We start from the raw sequence: 21,036 nt of genomic DNA, 5'->3' as shown, positions 1-21,036 counted from the left end.
GAGCCATGTGAAGAAACCTCAGTTCCTTCCGGCATTGTGAAGGTGAGAATCTAGCGTTCATGGACCTAATACTTTGGAGGATGGCTGACGTTCACAATGGGCAACACAGCAGGAGTACGGTGCTTTTCCGTACCTCCTCCCTCCCTGCAACTCGTGCAAGCTAAAAGGCCTGCTGCAGAAAACAGCACTGCCAGCTTCTTCAGAGCACCTTGGTATAATGTGGAGATACTGCAGTGTCTTGCTCCCGCAAAAACTATGGTTGGGTCAGAAGGCAAGTGGTTGGGATTTCACCTGTAGCCTGCATGGCCCTGGTAGAATATCTTCTGGGGACTTTCTTATCTCTTAGTTGTTTTTTATCATGCAAGATCTTAATTAGTGTGAAAAGGTTATGCTCCTTTGATTCTGTACGAGTCTGTTTGCTTAATTTCATGAAATGACTGAAAACAGGCAAAAATATTTAGTGTGCTGTGCTCCCAAACTGCTTCAGTCTTGAAAATTTGGAGTTGGGAATGAACAGTGCCGCAGGTCGCTGGGAAGGGCAGAGGCTGGGTGGTGCCCAGGCAGTGCTGGGTCTGAGCGTGCTGCTGCCTCGCGCAGTTACCCAGCCTCGAGGGCCTGTGTTACTCGGGCTGGACTTCTTCAGCCCTAACATCTTCATATCAAACATGGGGACCCAACCTCCGTCATCCTCAACCCTACTCGTAGTGTTACCATAGGAGCTGAAGACCTGGCTTTTCATTGTGTTTTATTTATCTCTGTGGCTATTAGGCCATGATAAAATGATAATGCATTTTAATTCCAAACTCCGGTGGTATAATCCTCTTCTTAAAACCGATTTGTTCTTAAGAGGAACTTTTTGTTCTTTTCCCTTAGCTTTCGAAAAGCTCTGTGAGGGTGCGGCTGGGAGCCCGCAGCCGCTGAGGAGCCGCCTTCTCGCCGCTCCCTGCCGCCTCCTGTTCCCCCGCGGCTCTCCTCGCGCTGTACTTCCACGGCCCTGCCCCTTCCCTCCGCGCTTCCCCCGGGGCCCGGCCCGGTGCCCCCGCGCTGCCCAGCGCCGCCTGCGGGAGCTGCGGCGCCGGGCCCGGAGGGGAGGGGAGGGGAGGGCGCCGCTGCCCCGTCCCGTCCCGTCCCGTCCCGGTCCCTCCTCCTCCCCCCCCCCCGCGGCGGCGGCGCTGCGGGCGGGGCCAGCCTCGGCGCGGCTCCCGCTTCCTCCGCGCCGCGCTCTGCCTACCTGCGAGGCCGTGACGTCACGGCTCATTACCCTAATTATGCTGAGCTCATAGCCCGCCGCGGCCAATGGGGCCGCCCCGCCGTCCCCACCTGCTAGGAGCAGGATTCCATCGTTCCTGGGATTCCTCCCCGGGCCCGTGCAGCGAGCGGCGCCGGGGCCAGCGGCGCCGGGGCTCGCCGCGCCCGCTCCGCTCCGCTCCCGGCCCCGCCGCCCCGGCCCCGGGCGGGCAGTGAAGGCGCTGCCCGCCGCCCCCGCCCGCTCCCCGGCCCGGCCCGGCCGCTGCAGCGAGCCGCTCGCCGGCCGCCCCGCAGCCACGCTGTCGCCGCCGCCGCTCGCCGCAGCCGCCCGGCCGGGAGCACACTGGTGAGTGAGGGGGCGAACGGAGCCGGGCAGGTGCCCCCGGGGCGCTGACGGGCGGGGAGGGGAAGCCCCGTCCCGCTCCCCGCGCCGCGGGGCTTTCCCCGGGGCAGGGCCGGGGCCCCGCGGCGGAGCAGCCGGGTCACCCCCGGGCCCGGCGCGCCGCGACCGTTGGCGGAGCCGCCTCAGCCCCAGCCGCCGCCGCGGGGCTTTTTAGGAGCGGTCGCGGCGCTGCCGCCTCGGCGGCCGGGCGGGGAGGAGGCGAGGCGAGGCGTCGGGCTGCCCCGGGGGGCCGCGGCTAGCACGGGCCTGGTCCCCGGCCGGGGGCGGCTGGGTCCTGCCGCGGGCCCGGGCGTTCCCCCGGCGCGGGGCCGCTCGCCTCGGGCCGGCCTGGGGAGCCGCGGAGCCCCGCTCGAAAGCGGCCGCCGCGCAGGTTGCGGGGAAGATGCTGAAGGTGGCTGGGGGGAAGCGTGCCGGGCCCGGGTCCCGGCGGGGAGCTCGTTTGGGAGCGGCAGGGCCGGTGAGGGAGCGCTAGGACTGCCATCTTACACCTTGGCCTCAGCAGAGCGGGTTGCGCTCGTGGAGCAAGCGTCTGGCGTCCCACCAGCAGGAAGGGGTCCCGCGGCGAAAATCTTCGAGAACGAGCCCCAAGGGGGCTGTTAAAGCTTTGGATTCTGCATCTAGCATGTTCCATTTGTACATACGTATATGTTTTAGTCTTTAGCAGTGCAATTTCAGTCTCTGCAGTCAAGCTGGGTTTGTGTTTCCCAGATGTAATCAGAAGTAATTAAGTTTCTGAGTCAAACTGACAGCACGTGACACCAGTGCACCTCTTTTCTGCAAGTGCAGTGAATGGGAGTCTAACAGCCATTTCTACTGACAGAGAAGCCGTGAAGCCAGCTCACTTTCACTCTGTTGCTCTGCAGGATTATCAGGAATAAGAAAGGATGGGGATTTTTTAATTAAAAGGGATTTTTTAATTAAACCAAAGACAAACAACTGATCTAGAGCTGCAGGGTTCCTCCTGGAGCATAACTTTTCTGATTAGATTTTCGTAGAGTTTAGGCAGTTGTTTTAAGGAACGTTCCTCACAGGGGAACAAGCTGCAGGTAGGGAGTAACATTCTCATTGCAGATGGTGATATTAAGAACCCATAGATCTAGAACTGTGTAAAATCTGGCAGTAATCTTCTCTTCCTACCTTCATACATAATATTTTTAGGGCTTTTTTACAGAATTCTTGTTCTTTGTTTGTGTTTTTCCCATCTGCCTACTTGTGAGAAATAGTTACACATATTTCTGATGTAGACTGTGCTTTGCTTAAATCCCTTACATTTCTGTTTCTTCTGGTTGATACAGCAGTTACAATCCTGATATTTGGGGTCAGGCTGTGTTTTCAAAAACTGCCTTAAATCATACATAAAAGACAGATCTGGTCTGTTAGACTCCTGGTAGAACTTGGCAGTGTCTGTGCTGTACATTTGCGTTGTTGGTTTTTTTGGTTTTAGGTTTTTTTTTGTTTTTTGTTTTTTTTTTGAAGCAAACCTCTGGGCTGAAACCCTTGCTGCAGAACCACCAGTACCCCCACTGCGCTGTGGGGAACGGGGCCGGGTGGTCCGGCGTAGGACGCTGTGCTGCTAGCACACCTTACCTCTGCTTGGGAAGGACTCGGCCCCGTGAGCGCTGCCACCTCGCTTTTACACCCACCTTCGTGTAGGAATTAGGCTAGTTCTGCAAGTGGTGAGCACCCAGAACTGGTGCTGAAAGGTGTGGATCTGACAGTCTAGTGGTATAAAACATGGCTGGTAGCTAAGACATGGTAGAAAATAGTTGGTATAGACCTTTTGGGTGTGTTAACTGAAGAAGCGTATTTTAAAGCAACAGGAAATTCTTGTTTAAATATGTATAACTTTGGTAGCTAACACAATTTAGAGACACTGAGAAGGTTGATTTGTTCTCAGCTACGTTTTCTATTGTAAAAGGTAGTTTCTCTTCAGGTCCTTTTATTATATTTAGATGTTGCATACTGTTTTTGCATCAGAAATTATTACATGATGGACTGAATGATCTTTTCGAAGCAAGACATGGTCAGGTTAGACTTTTCCACCTTTAAATTCTTACTTTTGCTAGATTTTTCTTCAAGTACTGTTGCTAAGAGCTGTCTTTTTAGAATGTTTCCTTGTTAAAGAGGATTTATGCAGCAGAAAACAAAAACACAAGGTTAAATGCCAAAGATTTGCTTTAAGCTTTATTTTTATATGTGATAAGTCAAATCATTAAGTTGTTTCTGTTTGGAGGTTTGCCTGTTCAAACACACTTTTCACATATAAACCAAGCACGGTAAAAAAACAAGGTACTGAGGAAAGACTTTATATTAAAAAAAAAAAAGGTAGTATTTTGATGGTTCCATTGGCCAAGTAGCCTGAACTCACTATGAAAGCCTGTCTGTCATAAATGCAGAAGGGTGATCAGTGCTACGTGGTTATCACAATCTGAACTGAACACTTAACAGTTAATGTTTCATATGGGTATCTATCTCAACACAGGATTTATGTATCCACAAATAGAGGCTGTGATGTAGGTGCAGTTGAAGGAATTTAAACATGTTGCAGCTTTTGAGGACATACATTGAATACGGTGTGCTTAGCATTTTTTTCATTTACAGCACAAATATGCTTTGCTCTCTCCTGTCTGAAAAACGCTCTTGACTTGGTTTGCATCAGATTTTTACTTTATATTCCTTTCCTCTGCAGCCTTACTAATTGTTCTGGTAAGTTGTGTCTGGATTCCCTCTTCACTTTTGCTTTGTTCCATTGAAATGAACTGAAACACCTCTCTTTAGTGACTTTGGGGTATGACATCTGACTAGTACGTACTTTGCCTGCATCTTTCCAGAAGTCAGGTGCTTTGACTATCTGTCAGTGCTCTTCAGTTAATCTTGTTTTCCCTATGCTTCTGTTTATCTACGCTTACTTCACTTTCGTCCTCGCTCTTGATAGTTTCTTGAGTCTCCTGTCATTCTTGTCTCACATTTTTGTTGTTACAATGGGCTTTGCTTATTAATCCACTTCTCTCCCTCCAACCTTATCTGTGTAATTTCACCAGACATATGAATTCAAATGCCAGACTTTTCTCCACATCACCGAAAGGTTCAGTCTTTCTCTCTCCTTGGCATCGTGTAGATGTCTATCTGTAGTTCACACTCAGCAAGTTCAGGGAGACCTCGTAGTAGTGTCTGCTTTCAGACGTTTCTCATTAGCTTGTTTGCAATAGCCGTTGGCTGTGCTGCTGTTCTGTGTGTCAGTCAGACCTGTGATCCAGCTATCCTTATGACGGTGACTTCTCTTTAAATCTTCACGTCCAAACTATGTCTAAATGCTCCTGAGTTTTTCATCTGCCCAGCATGTCTTTGTTCTCATCAACGTATCCCTTTTTTCTGTTATCTGCCTCATTACTTTGGTTCCTAGTTAAGATTCCTTCTAGACAAAAGCCATCGTAGTTCCATGCTGATTACTGCTGCAAATATTACCTTGCGTATTTCTCTTTTCTATTCCTTCGTTATTCCCTTTTCCTTTAGTCAAATATAAAATTCATCTCTTATTTGAACTCTTTCCTGGCGTACCCCACTGTGAATAATAATTTACATGGGATTGAATGAATGTCTCGTTGTCCAGGCTGCAGTTAATCTTTGGTGTCAGTTTCTCCGCTGCCTGTTTACTTAAGCTTCAAATAAGCAAGTTTAGGACTTTCCCTGTGAGCTTTCCCTGATGCTCAGAAGGTGCTCTGTAAATTCATGAAAACACTTAACGGTTCATTTTCAAAAGCTCTAATTTCTCTGTTGCTATAGTCTTCAAAAATGTTAACTGTGAGGTATTTGCTAAGCTGAGAGTACTCCACACATGCATGGCATTTGCAGAAGTTTGAAGAGAAGGGGGAAAATGCGTTGTTTCATTAAACTGAAGGGTGTTATGTTCTTGAAGTGCAGATGCTGCATAAAAACCTGCTAGGGGATCAGTGTCATTGGGATGTTTAGTAATTCATTTGCGGTTCAGACAGTCTCTTAAATGCATTTTAACATTCTGCGTGTTTACTGCGTTTCCGAATGTTTCCCTGGTGCCGTGCAGGTGAAATGGCAGACTAGGGAAATACTGAGTGGGAGCAGCAATTGATAAGTAAGAGCGCTAAGATATTAAACTAATATCTGAAATTACCGTAGATAAAATTATCTTAAACTCTTGAAAAAGTGCTTTTGGTTCGTATTGCTTTAAATCGAGGAGTTAAGAGTTTGTATCAAGTAGGAGACCTGTAAGACTGTTTCCATCGTGTTTAGATCGAGCCTAGCCAGAGGAAGTTAAATTTGTGTACCTATGTTTCGTTAGTAATTTGTTTTCCCTTTTGAGGCCTGGGTGTAGAGCAATACTTGCACATAGGCTAAAGGTTTTTGTTTGTTTTTTTTTATGGGATACTTTCATTTATAACTTTAGATTTGGTTTAAGTCTGTTTCTACAACATAGACAAATTTTGGTGTAACACAGAATTAACTGACTTATCAGAGGTCTGCTTGTTACTGGTTTTTCATCAGAACCCTGGAAATTGAAATCTTCATTCAGTTTCAAAGTGTGACTCCTTATGAGGATGGCTGGGCTGTTCTCTGAAGGCTGCCTTGGAGTAGCTGCAGCGGTTGCTGTCCTTGCCGAGATGAAATGAGAATCTTAAGCTTTGAACTATCTTCAGAAGATTCCTCCTCTCATTCTTGTAGGCAACCCTTGTTTCCTTTCTGAGCTGCTATTCCTGACTTGTTAGCTTAATTTAGGGATAGAGGGTTATTTCATATTGTTTGAAAAATAACCTGGGAGTTTATTGCTCCTCGAAGGTAATTTTTATAACTGTAAATGTGTGCAGCATGTTTGAAAAAGTGCAGCATATGTGGAATCACACCCTGGGATTTGCAGATCTCTGTATTAGCAGCATCTCTTTCAAGAAGCTGCTGAATGGACACAGCATCCTTCACAAGACATTAACTGCTAGCAAAACACTTCTGCAGCTCTCCTATGATGTAAGCTTCAAGAATATGCAAAGCTACAAAACTACATCGAGGCCAATTTTACTGAAATTGTTTTACAAGTGTCTAATTTCCTGAATAGAATTAAGACTTGGTTCCTGTTTCCTTCTGTCAACGTGAACCTCTGTCACCAGCTAATTCTCTTACTAGGAGCATGTTCCGGAAAGGGACTGGGCATCTGCTGCTCCCATTATTTGGATATTACTGGCAGACTTGAGGGGAACAGCAATTTGTTTTCAGTAAGAGGCAGATCATAATATCCTTTGCATTGTTCTTTATCAAGAGAGGTTTTTCTAAAGAGTTGTCCGAAAAGCTTTGAAGTACCGTGAAACAGAGGACGAGGCTGGTTAGTGCTAAGTCATGGGTAGCCGTCGGTTAGTTCGGTGTCGCTGCCTCTTCTGATCCCAAGTACTGCAGTCCTTGGTTCCAGCTGAGCTTTTACTGTGTGGCAGAAGAGTTTGTGTGAGAGGGTCAGTCAACACCGACCCAATCAACACTCCGAGAGAAGTAAAGTGGTGCTCTTTTAAATGCCAATAAAACAAAAATCAGAAGAGAACCAAGCATCATGGTCTAGGGTGTCGGAGTGGAATGAGGAAGCCTTCTGAAGGGGACACCGTTTGGTTTGGAAGAAAGAGAGGCTGAATATGACAAAAAGAAATATTTAATGAAAACAGAAAAAAAGAGCCTAAGATCTTATTTTCTAAAACCTGTTGCCCACCTATACAGTCTTAAAAAAAAAAAAAAGTTAATCTTTATCAGTTTGATTAAAATACTGTTCTTGAGCAAAAGCTGATTCTGACAGGGAGGGAGAACGTGTGTCTTTATCCTTGAGTGCTATATTTAGTTACTGCAAATATATCTCCTCTCCTCGTTCAGTCCTGCAGTAACAAGACTGGATTTAAATCTTTTTAAAAAAATATGGAAAATTAAATATACTTAAAAATCCTTTCTCTTATGCTTTACAATCTTTGTTGAATTTTAAAGTCTTTGACATTATTTAGGCAGAGGGAGGGAGAACAGTGAGGTTTAATATTTATTATTCATCGTGCAAAGTCAAGGAAATTGCTACCCAAGCACGTGCTTGTTAAATCTATATAAGTTTTGAGATTTCTGGAGTTGCTACTACTATTTTTTTTTTTAAGTCACACTGGAAAGTAACTTACAGTAAACAGTTCTTATGACAGAATAGCATGCAACTTTTTTAGAAAAAAAAAAAACGCGAAAGAAATTGTTAGCAATCTTGGATTTTCTCTCTTCCTCTGTTTGTTTTCTTACCAGTTCTGTCTATGCTGTTGCTTTATTTAAAAACAGTTATAAGTCGTTGGCCTTTCAATGCAAGCATCTTGACAACGTGCTATTCTCTTCCTTACTTTCATTTTCATATCTTCTTACACTGGAGCTTCTTTTTAGTTTTTAAGCTGTATATGTGAAACTTTTACAGGTTTATGTAAGCTATAATACAATTATTATTATTTTATTTTATTTTATTTTGAGAGAATGTGGCTTGCTATATTCCTGAAGTGTACATCGTTTTGGGATGGGGTTAATTTTTCCTATATGGCAATTATGAGTTGTAGGGGAAAAACACGGACAAGCAACTAATGAGGTGTGATGATAACTATAGGAGTTACGGTTTTCAGTCTGTGCCGTATAGATGAGTGCTTGATCCATGAGTAAGAAAATCTCTTAATGACTTAATAAATCTTTGGATGATTCTGCTTTGGACATGGGAGATTATGGAGTGCGTGTTTATTGAAGATTGTAGGTCTAAAGTAGTCTTGTGCTGCTGTGGGGAATCAGACCAGCTGTCTTCTTCAGATGAGTTGCGCCTTTGGATATTGTCTCAAGTAGCTATTTGGATTGAAGGAAGGCATGTGAGAAGGAAAAATAACCCTTAAAATATATAGCAGATAACACTGTTTGCAATATACATGAGCAGTGGTTGTCAGTTTCAGTCAAGTATTTGAGAACTTGGTCTTCTGGTTTGTTTAGGGTGAGTAGTTGGTGGGAAAGCTAATGTTTGTTTCCTTGTTTTCAGCAGTGACTTGGTTTTAACAAATCCTGTGCTGTTGTAATATGACAACAGCAGAAAACTGGGGTTTTGATTTTCCTGCTGTCATGCTCTTGTTTTTTGTTTCGTCTTTCTTCTGTAATACCTAACGTGTGTACTCTGTGAATGAGTGGCGTACTGCCTAGTATGGTTTGGTAATGAACCTCTAAGTTTACTCTTTGCAAAGAGCAGAAGAAAAGATTACCAAAGGGGAAAAACAACAAACAAAACAAACAGGAGAAACAAATAATTTTTTTTAATACTCAGATGTTTCAGTGCAAAAGAAGTGTGTAAAGCAAGATGACCCTGTAGTACTTGCGGGAAAGATGATAGGATTTTTAGCATTTGTAATTTAATGACCAACTAGCTGTGTACTATTAAAACATTGTAAAATTCAAGACTTCCTTTCTGAATTTTCCAGGATCCAGAGAGGAATGGAGACTCCGTTGGACGTTTTATCAAGAGCGGCGTCTCTAGTACATGCTGATGACGAGAAACGTAAGTCTGAAACTTGGTTCTCTGTTTGTTGGATCCAGATGCTTTATGTTTGTACTGTGCATCAGTCTAGTTGCTGGCTTTACCCATCTTTCCAGTTTACTGAGTCTAAGACATAGGAAAATGTCTTCAGAAGCTCTTAAGGTCGTCATCTTAAGGTGAAAAAAAAAATAATAAATTGCATTTAAATTGGTTAGTGTGCAAGATGCAAGACAATTGTTTCTGTTATTTTTTAAAATGTACTTAGCAATCCACAGAAAGGTGCCCTTCTTTTCCCAATTACTTTTGGATTGTTAGCAGACAAAAACTTGTACTGGAATCACTGTCAAACTAAGGAGGCGTTTTACATCAGGTAGGCCTGTTGCCTTTTAAGAGCATGTAACTAGGTGTGCATGGATGGATGGGCAAAGATTCCTTTCCAGCTCATAAAAACTTAGAGGTAGACAGTTACAATTAGTAATGAGCACTTCATTTTCCCTTCAGTGCTAGTAAAAGATTAGTACAGGATGTTAACACTGTAAATGATGTCAGTTGCAGCTACAGAGTATCACATTGCCAGTCATTTGGGTAATATTTTTACTTCTCTTACCATTCACAAAAAATGTCTAAGATGGGTTAGCCGATGTTAGAAGAATGTTTTCGCTTCTGCCAAATGGCAGTGCTACTGTGTAGAATGGCGTGGTAATAATAACTTTTTCTTTCCTTTTTTTTTTTTTCCGAGTAATGTGTGCATCATGGTTATCAACCTAAATAGATGCTAATTAGAAAAATGGTTTTCTGGATTTTAAACTGCGCTTTGTGTGTGTGTGTGTAGCTTCTGTGCATAAAGTTGCCTTTTAAGATGACTTCTGCTTTTCTACCTTTAGTCTTTGCTTTTTTATTCTGCATGTATTTTTTGAAAAGTGAAGGTTTTGAATGTTGAATTAAGTAATTGATTTACTACTGCTGCTAATCAACATATTAAAGTCATTGAAATACGAAACAAACACTGTGTATTTGGAGATCAAGTCCCACATTTTTTGTATATGTTCAAATAGTCAAGATAACAGTAGCTCACTGTTGAAGAAGTTTGCAAAATGAAAGTTTAATACTTCTGCGTTACTGTCTCTTAGCTTTATAATGAATATTGCTTTTGTTGTTCTTTCATGTTCACCTTACTGCTAGATACGGACTAAGTTTGTACTGATCCCTCTGTAGTGGGATGATTTAGTTGAATGCTACAGTTGTTGACTATTACTGGTAAAAAGAACAGCAGTGAAAGTCCTCAAGGAAATTGTTATAACTGATTTTGGCCTGGGGATTTCTCTTGTAAATTAACTTGCATGTTTACTCAAAGGGGGCAAAAGCTTAGTTTATTTTCTTTTGACTACATTTATATATTTATATATATATACATATATATACACTGCCTGAGACTCTAGTTTGATTTTGATTCTGAGTTCCATAGGGTAGGAATGTTGGGCTGTGTTTAGAGAATCCAGAGGAAGTCTGATTCAGTACAGCTCGCATGTGAGGAAGCTGATATGTATCTGGTTCTAATTTACATTCCTTTAGTTTTACCACTTAGACTTAATTAGATTTATGCCACTCTGCAGCTTCTAACTTATACTGTCTCAAAGTTTGTCCTGTTGCTGAGTGTGCTGCACACCAAGCACGCTATTGTATGTAAAGCTGTGAAAAGGAAGATCTGAGGAGCGTAGACCAGGCTCTGAACCTGTACTTTTTTGTATTGCATTTTTTTGGAAACTGCACCAGCAAGTGCAGTTCCCTCTGTGGTGTTGCCGAATGGATACTAACAGGCTGCAATTAGCCTTAGTCTTAAGTTTAGCAATTATCCTTGAGCTTTCCAGTAAAGCGCATGGCAGGCTGCTCCTGAAGCTTTAGCAGTGGTTCGTCTCTGGACTTGTATATCCCACGCTGACTTTATGTAACAAATGGAATTCTGTGGATTTCCTCATATTCCAGTCATGACCTGTACTCCAGTCATTTTTGTTTTGTTTTGTTTTTCCTCCTTAAATCACGTTATTCTTAGATACTTGGTGTCTGAACAAGCTATTCAATTATTTCAGTGATGTTGATTGTATTTAGGTAATACTATCCAGGTCATTTTATTGTTCATTCATTGCAGAGACGGGGATGGACAGTGACAGGAATGACAAAAACAACAGGTTCTTCTTGACATTGACAATGATAATGTGAACTTTCCTGCTTCCTGACTTTTGAATAAGGATTTCAGATACTTTAAGCTTCTGGAACATTTCTGTCTTACCTGGGGTCTTTTATTTTTGTTCTGGAATAGAAATTTATCTACCAGATAATTCCTGATGCCCTTTGCACATTTCATATTTGAAATTTTACCTTTTTTTTTTTTTTTTCCAATGGGGACCAGAAGGAAATGAAGCCATACACTTTTCTGACATTAAAGTACTATGAAGAAAATAGTGGTTAGGTTCCAGTGAAACAATAAATCTCCTCGTAAGGATGATTTGGCTCATCTAAGCCACATACAGTGGCCTAAAAACAGCTAATCTGTCACCTCAAGATCAATTTAAGCAATTAATATATCATCCATTTTAACTATAATCACTTAAAATTATTCCTCTTCAAAGTATTTTAATATTAAAGCTTTTAAAATAAAAATGAACGTGACCTTAACAATTCTGTCATGTAGTATGAGGAAGGAAGTATATGCTGTATATAACGTGTATAAAATGTTTATGAAGTTAAACTATGTCTGCTCCTACGTAAGATATGAAGCTAGCTTAAGTTGTTAGTGCTCTTATTCATGCATATCACTAATTTAGCCACTTCTTTTCCTGAAAGTGTTAGTACTATTTGTATACAAGACATTGATCCTCTTGCAGACAAATTATAAACTTCAGCACCCTGATACACTTTAATTCTATCTCAACCTCAACTTCAAACTAACTTACATAAATCAGCAGCTTTCAAGTGCATTTACTGTACCTGAGCAGTACACATACAGGTTCCTGTTAATAGCAAGGCTTATTTCCTGAAGCTGCTACGTATCTCATTTTATTCTTGGTTGTCTAACTGTGTTCTCAGGAGGAATATTACCATTATTTATAAATTTAATTCTTTCTAACATGAAGTATCCTCTTTTATCTCTGTGGGACACTCACCGAAATGCCAAGTAATGTAGAAGTGTCTTAGCGTGTGCGTAGGTTACACTCAGTTGAAAACAAGTATCTTTTTAACTGTACCAGTACTTAAACAAATAACAAATGAATGTGATGTATGGCTATTAGATTTCCTGGAATTGTTAGTGTGTGTTTTTTTTTTTAAAACAAATATGACTTTGAGGGTGGTGTGGGTTTTTTTTTTTTTTTTTGGTTTGGTTTTGTTTTGTTTTTCACCAATGTCAATAAGGTTGACCTTTGGTGATATGTTTGCACTGTATGTTGCTTTCAGTGGCATCTCTCTTTTTTTTATTTCATGAACTATGCTGGCAGTTATTTCAACAATTCCCAGTATAAATCATGCTGCACTTGTTATGAAAGAAAATTTACAAAACATTTGGTTAACTGCTGTTTCATGGAAATGATTAATTACAGAAAATAAATTATTAATGTAATTTTCTATTTGTAACTCTTACCAGAGTGATGTAATAATTTAAGCTTATGTTGTAGTGGATCTATACTTAAAAACAAAACAACAACAAAAACAACAAAAAAAAAAAAACCACCAAAACTGCAGCCAAACAAAAGAAGGTAAGTTGACACTGCTTTGGACATGATAACAGTTAAAGCAGAGGACAAAGGTATTTTCTAATGGAGTTTGTTTTTCATAGAATCGCAGAATGGTTTGTGCTGGAAGGGACCCTAAAGCCCATCCAATCCCAGCCCCCTGCCATGGGCCAGGACACCTCTCACCAGGCCAGGTTGCTCAAAGCCCCATCCAGCCTGGCCTTGGGCACTGCCAGGGATGGGATAAACAATTTATACTTGCTGTCCAAACTTGATTTCTTGTTTCACTGGAAAGAAAGCATACAAGGATGCCTGTCATCTTGAAGGCTTGTCTCTAATCCCTCAGTTTTCAACAGTGAAAGGGATAGGATGTAGGAAGTCTGTGCTGTTTATGAGTGACTGTTCAGTGCAAGAGTAGGTGATGAGCAACTATTTATCTGTAAGTGGCACCTGTAAGGTTTTGCTGTGGTTTTTTTTGTTGGTTTTTTTTGTTTATTTTTTTGTTTTCCAGAGCCTGGAAAGTGTCTTTTTATGAAGTGAACACCTGCAAGACCTGTGTATGTGTGCTGTCTATTGATTGTTATCAGAGCTGGTAGAAACCTTATCAAATGTGGATTAATGTATAATTGCAAAAGTCAAGTTTATTTTGAGATGTTTGACAGAAAATGAGGACTTGTACTTGCAGAATGCATTGAAAGCACTGTGTTCTTGTCATGTGCTGATTTTGTAGTAACAGTTCAGTTGTGCTTCCCTCCAGCATGCAATTCCAGTTTAAGAATATGGGAATGAATGAGAAAAATACATGTTGCTTCTTCCCTCTCAGGATATTATAGTGAAAAGTCTGTTGTTGGCAGACAGAAGATAATATACTTCCATGAGGAAATGAAAGTTTTAGAAACAGCTAATAAATGGCACAACAAAGTCCAGGGTAATAGCTTTGGATTCTAATACAGTGTACCAAGTCCGTACCTATCAAGTCTTGCTTTATATTTTGAAACCCTGTGATAGAGGACTTCATTTAAAATAATAATAATAATAAAGCTTTGATCAAGTCATGCTTCTTGCATGTGTACTGCAGTTGTGTGTGCCATCTTTGTATGTAAGTAAACCTGGAATTGCTATTTTACACTTCTTGCCTGTGAAGACTATTATTCTTTGGCGATGGTTCCTTTTATGTGGTTTAGTTTAATTCAAATAATAAGCTAGACTGTGTAGTTGGTATTTCTAGTACAGAAGAACTGCTGTGCTTTAAAATCCCTACCCTAATCTATTTTGCAATAAATTTCTCATGTAGACAATACCTACAGATAAGTTTTTACTTTTCGTCATTTAGGTCAATCAGTTCAGCTAGGAGACTGAATTTTGTGCTGTCTACCATCTCTTAATTAATTAATATACAGTAATTCGTTGTTTTTGAAAGCTGATCCTAAAAAGAATACTTTCAGGCTGAGATGAGAACAATTCATTATTTTTTAACACTGTTGAAGATAGTGACTGTAAGCTTATTACTTTAAAATACAAAGTGGACAATATTTGTGATAGAAATGGACTTGAGTGTTGTTATTTGTGCTGAACAAATTAATGACAGCAAGTTTCTAGCATCACTAGCACTCTTCCTGTACTCTTCTGTCTGCTTTGTAAATTTATAGCAAATTACGGACAATGAGTCTAAGGGCAGGTTTTCTTAGCAATCTTTGCAGAATCTTAAATATCTTCCATCCTACTGTGTGAACAATTAAATCAGAAATGAAAATATTCAAGATCCTGAAAATTTTGTGGCTGACTAAAAGTGAGGAATAGCATGGAACTTGCTATATGAATTAAATTAGCACAAGGGCAGCCTTAAAGATCAGTTTCATTTATTTATTTATTTTATTTCTTTGCTAAAGAGATTTATCTGCTTTAGAAAAATGAGAAACAGCGATAGCATTTTTACAAGCAGTGAAACAGAGGCATCAAGTCACAGGCCTTGTTCATTTTCTAGTCACAAATTCAGCCTATTCCTGGTAGAAGCAAGGGGAGTAATACATGTTTGCAGTAAAGGTGATAAATATTCTACAGCAGTGTAGTCCTTAATACGAGATGATAAATTTCTAGTAGAGCATAGTCTGTAACGTGACTTGCTTTTTGTATTTTTATTTACATATATCTGTCCAAAGCAAATCTTGTAAGAAAGCAATACAAGGCAACGGTTACAGCTGCATATTGTAGGTAAGAGAGAATTCACTATCATTTGTCACTTATGGAGTGGTTATTTTAGGGGTGGAAGGGAATCAAAGTGGTTCAGTAAGGGCAACGTAGAACATATTTTGAGTTCTTTAAACGTTAAAGACTCTCGTACAGACTATATTGATGGTAAACTATTTTCCTCTCATGCTAGCATTCTTCATTTTATGTCCCCAGTAATAGGTATAATACTCTAATAATTTAGTATATCACCAGTTTTATGTTTTGTATTAATTGTTTTGCCAGTACTTCTGTAGTTGATCTTTTTTATTTTAATTATTTTTAATGTAACACTGTTGAGAATGCTAACGTTATCTGTAACACTTGATGCTGTACATATACAGGGGAAAATGTAGTCCCTGTTCTTGAGGCCGTCAAGGGCAGGAAGCAGAGCACTGCTGTGGTGAGATGGGGCCACATCTGCTTAGGTAGGATGTCAAAAGCAGAGATGGAAATTTGCATTTCCTGATACCTGGTTGTAGCACTTTATTCACTATGCTGCTAATGCCCTAACTTCATTTAAAGCCTGAGTTCTTAGTGTGCAAAGCAGTCTGGCAAAAAATCCTACAAGAGTTTGATGCCACGAAAATTTTTGCTACCATAGAAGTGGAATGTAGTGGGTGGGTGGCAGTACTTATCCTTCTCTGCATGTTGATTTTGGAATATTCAGGAAATAAATTTGCTATTGTCTTTTACAGTAGCTCATAGTAGCACCATAAAATTGTGCATAGGGAAACTGTCCTTTAAAAATCCTTTGCTTTGAAGAATATCGTGCAAGTTTCTGTTCCTTTACCTGAGCAAGTGATCAGTCATTATAGATAATCTTAAGATACCATTGCCACTGGGTACTGACTAAATCAGTGTCTTGTTTTTTCCCCAGTTTAGAGTAGATAAATATCTCCCTTATAGTAAAAAACTTTTATGTAATTCTACTGAAAATCTTGCTTCTTGTGACTTTCAAGACCAGTAAATGAGCGAGTCATTTTTTTTTTAACTGAATGTCCTACTTTTTGTTTTGCCAACAATGCTTGCTGAAATCCCACTTGGCTAAGTTGGGGACAACACAACCATCCAAACCAGGCTATTTCTTTTGCACTCTGTAAATAGATTTCACTGTAGTTTGTATGCACATTGTTCTTCACTACTTTCAAAGTCTGAGGATTTTTAATCAGGGTTTGTCAGCTCTTCTTAGGTGTCTGTTACTAACCAACCCAGCCCAATCTTTCATGTAGAGCTTGACTTCTTCAGAAGACTTTTCCCTCACTGGGTGAAAGGAGGGAAAATGAAGTGCTTCACAATTTTTTCTCCTATGAAAGTAAGTGAATTGTCCATATGAATCGTTATTTCCTCTTTCATGGTAAATTAAAATAACGATTTTGTTATCTTTCTACCAGTTTGATGATTGGATGAATATGTTTGTAGGTTTAGAGAAAAGGCAGATATGTACTAAAGACAAAGAGTTAAATTATGAAAATGAGATGGAAGGTTAGACTTCAGTGTTCTGCAACTCAGTTTAACATACTGAATTCTTTAATTACAGAAATTAATGAGCAATTAAGTTATTGAACAGCTTTTATGAAATAGAAACTATATGGTCAGAACTTATATGTGATGTCTAGCAAAACAGAAATTTAAGTTTTCTGGAGGCGAATACAATTTCTAAGCAGCAGTATCAGCGAAGATTTACATTTATGAACCCTCAACAGCTATTGGAGGTGTTAAAATAAATTTGTTAGCTAGTCATTTACTTAACATTTAATCAATAGTAGAAGAACAGGAGTCCTACTAGTTTTGGAGCAGAATTTGTGGCATAACTCATCTGTTAGTACTGAAAGGAGGAAAAGTATTGAAGTGTGATGTTTCAGTTTGGTAATCGTGTGATGGAAAAACATATGTGGTTCAATCACTGAAATGCAGCCTGAATCATCTGTTGTTGCTGCATGAATACCAAAAGCCTTAAACAATAAAACTCTCTGAGTAATAACATGCGTAGTGTTCTGCTTTTAGATTTATGAACCATACGAACCAGGAAAATGCTAATATCTTCCCTGTTTTAAATATCAGTTAATTCATTGTTATTTTTTTTTTTTAATAAAATACTCACATGGATGAATTCCTGGCCTTCAACTCTTTGTTTTTCAGAAACACTTCAGCTGTTTTTATTACTCAACACTTTCACAGAGGAGCTTTCTGTAAAATGATATCAGGGCCATTTAATCGTTTTTAGGATTTTCTTGGAAGTAGGAGTGTTAAATGAGAAAACTCATTGCCTGGTGTGTTCTCCTCCCCTCTTCCCTCCATCAAATATTCTTACCTCCAGAAGGCTTCACTCCATGCTCTCCCCCCAAGTTTATTGTAGCAAGGAGATAAAGAATGAGTAGAGTTATGTTTTCAACTTGTTAAATAGGCTGGAAAATGGGGCTATTGTCTGCATGGCGCCTACATGTATTTTAATAGGAGTAGAACACCATTAGCATAGCCAGTGGAGTGATGGTAATGCCTTCAGGAACAAACTGTCTAAATATATATTTTTTCAAATTAATTAAAAAAAAATCAAGACGTTCATCTGCCTATAGTTTGTAAACATGTAGCATCCTTCAACATACCAGATGTTTCTGCCCAAGCTGCAATGACTCAGAAACAGGCTGCTCAGAGTTCCTGAGCGATGTCAGCCAGACAATGTGTCTTTTCTTTGTGAATCCCTTTTAGGTAATTGGTGATAAAACATTTGCAGTGATTGGTGGCATTACCTCCAAGGAAATTATGTTTACTGAAACACTATCTCTTTAAATGTTGTTTGGCACAGGGAGGGAGAAGAATCTTCTTACTAGAATGGAATTTGTCATCAGATACCAACCACTGCTCAGAAAATTGCAGCTGAGTGAATACCATATTGTGAGTGTGATAGCACATACACCACCATGTGCAACTTGTCAGTGCACGTGCTTCTGAACGGTTGTATTCCCTGAAACACAATACCTGGAGCTTTGTGCTCAGTAATATTTGTTGTATTCTGCATTTGGGGAAAAAAATGGAGAAAAATATTTGGTCATTGTGTTTTTTCTGTTTTATGGTGGGTAATTGCAACTACACAAGTGGATGTTGTCTGTTCTTCCAGATAGGCAGAATATAGTAGCATGTGGAAATCAGGCCATCCTTAATGTAGATTATTCATTATTCGTATTCATTCATATTCGTTATTCAGCTTATTTCACGAAAAATTTAAAAAATCAATAAAATAAAATAAAGTTCTACCTTACTTAGGAATGCTACAGGCTGTGCTGTGAAATGCAGGGTGATTTCCCAGGATGTTCTTCCCGCATCTGTAAGAGCACAGAGTCAGGACGTGCTTGGAAATCTGTGTCACACATGCAAAGCTACTGCTCTCATTTAGGGCAGAATTTGAGAGAAGGGAGTTGGAATGTCTCAGGAATACTTTGGGTTTGATATATTTTCTGTTGTCTATCCCTTTCCTTGTTTAATATTTTTATAGTTACTGCAAAGTTTTATCCATGTGTCTGGAAACGTTAGGAGTGCTTTACAACTTCCCGGCCGGCTTGTTGCCGCTAGGCGTGCTGCCCCTCCCGTCGCTCAGGTTCTATGCACCAGATGCCATGCATTCTGGAATGAGTGTAATTCATCTTCCAGATGGGAAAACTTGGCTTTTGGGGAAAGATAATGTCTTTTGTGCAATGTAACAATTCCTCACTTTGTTTACACAGGCAAGCAGATATGAAAGTACCTTTTTCTGTAAGTAATTACAAGATTGTATTTAAGAAAGGAGGACTCTGAAAGCTTTGTGTTCTGTTATGATTTAAAGACCTTATGCTGAAATAAAAGGATGGTTTTATTTAAATGCATTGTTTTTATACACACAATGTTAAAACAGTATTAAAGTTGTGAAGTCAATTCTTTTAGAAGCCCTGCAGTGTTAAAATTGAAGTGGTCTTATGCAATCTCGACTCCTTTTTCTGTTGTACAGTCTTCAGTGAAATGATTGTTGAGTATTTGCAGTTCTGTTGTAAACAGAAATATGTAAGTGCTTAGTTAATGAACATATGTTTGGTGTTTTCTTTTCCCTTGCTGGGAGCCTGGACTTCATTTATGGCATGCCACTGAGATTCTGACCTGAAGGAGGAGAGAGCTGATCATGGGTTTTTCCAGTCCAGGATGAGTGTTAATGGCTAATGAAATAAAGGGAGGATAGAGGCAGCTATCCCACTCTGCTTTACAACTCATTCCCTTTGTTGTTAGTAAAAAACCAACCAAACAAAAAACCCCTGCAATACTTTGCTTCAGGCTGCAGAGAGCATATTTCTCCCCTAAGATGCAAACATCAAAATGACTTGCTTTTAAATATTCCCCTTTTGCTGCTGAACCAAAAATCAATTACTTGTGTAAGCACACTTGCTACAAATCTTCCATGCATCTATAAACAGTGTCACTACAGAATTGTCTATCATCCATAAGCTTAAAAGGAGAAATTCTTGTTTCAGAAATTGTGAAATGATTTATTGCTCTTTTTTTTGTTTGTTTTTACTTCTGTTCTGATTTTAAATTCAATGATACATACGTTAAAATGGGTCTTAAAAAAAACACCGCTCTAAACTGTATAACAAAGAGTATTTTAGTCCATCTGATACAACAATACTGTATTAGGTGATAATACCTTGATAACTCAGGAATTAAATTTGTTTAAATAGATTTATTGTTTTGTAAAAAAGATAAATTCTAAAGGGTAGCTGGACAGAAATTGCCTTTGTGTTCTTGTGTTTTTGTTTTAAATTAATTCATTTTATCCCATGCACTAGGCTTAAATTTTCCTGAAAAAGCGGCCATAGCAGTAACTGCTCTTGTTTTCTGGGTCATGCCCATGTTGCCTGTTTGGTTCCTGTGAGAACAGCTGTTTACTGCAGTTGTAACTTTACTATTATAAATCTCTGGCCTTTATTTGCTTTCTTTAGAGCCAGGATATATCTGGTTCATAATAGCAAAAGAGCAACGGTTATTCTATGGCTCCATCTGTCTCCTCTCCCAGTTTTTATATCCTCATGTGCTTCTTGCTTAGCCTGGCCTGGAATGAATTTGACTGTCTAAGCATGCAAGAATTTTACTTCCCCCCGAACTTACCTCCAAATAACGATGTGAATGGGGAACCTCTTTCAGTAGTTCTTATCTTAAGAGTTATCTTGTCGGTGGACTACATCGTGGTTTTCCAACAGGGTCTAGATTTCAAGTACATTGAAGTTCAGCAGTGTTGGCCTCTGATGGAAATTCATGATCTTACTGTGCGAGGGCCTTGGTCTTTGTGAGAATTTCAGAATGTGTGTATTGCATAATGCCAGCACTTACCATAGTTATATTGCTTTCTTTTGTCATATTTACCTGACCAAACTATCCTTATATATGAAAATGATGAGCTCTATTATTAGAAGTATAGTTGAATAGCTAATTAGCTTTAAAATTATTAGCTGTATTAACATTTATAGTAGTCCTTAGTAAAATAGTTTGAAATTGGTAATATTATTGCTCTTTTAAATATGTGAAAAACTTAAGACTGCTTTCTTTAATATTAAAGCCTTGAAAAAGTGACAATATTCATACTGTCTTTTTCCGTGTAAAGAAAAAACAGTTTGTGAATTTTCAATCTATCTTTTTTGTAAAAATGTATATTTTTTAAAAGTCTAATAATAGTTAACTAGTCTCGATAGAAACCTCTGCACTGACTCTTCTTGTCCAAAGTACTTGATATCGATAGGCTTTCCGTGAGTTAATAGCAATAACTGGTTATGTTGTTGTCTTGTGGTTCCATCAAGCAGTGGGTCAGCTGCCTTAATCCATTTGACTGAACTTCTCATGACTCTCAACAGATGTTTTGCCTTTAAAGGTCAGTTTAACTTTCTGAACAG

At 39.9% G+C, this 21,036-nt stretch overlaps 1 protein-coding gene across 1 annotated transcript in view; it reads left to right on the top strand.

Annotated features, from left to right (window-relative positions):
• Positions 1-1,343: 1,343 nt before the first annotated feature.
• The window catches only part of VGLL4 (vestigial like family member 4), a 92,002-nt gene continuing 72,309 nt past the window's right edge, over positions 1,344-21,036 (top strand). Inside the window, exons 1-2 of the mRNA XM_048046150.2 lie at positions 1,344-1,594; positions 9,121-9,197. Of these exons, the coding sequence (XP_047902107.2) occupies positions 9,134-9,197 (64 nt within the window). The 5' untranslated portion in view covers positions 1,344-1,594; positions 9,121-9,133. The remainder of the gene's footprint in view (positions 1,595-9,120; positions 9,198-21,036) is intronic.

The sequence above is a fragment of the Anser cygnoides genome, chromosome 10, assembly GCF_040182565.1.
Source record: "Anser cygnoides isolate HZ-2024a breed goose chromosome 10, Taihu_goose_T2T_genome, whole genome shotgun sequence".
In the NCBI taxonomy this organism is placed as follows: domain Eukaryota; kingdom Metazoa; phylum Chordata; class Aves; order Anseriformes; family Anatidae; genus Anser; species Anser cygnoides.
Note: the sequence above shows the minus strand (reverse complement) of the source record. Positions and strands in the feature narration are given on the sequence as shown.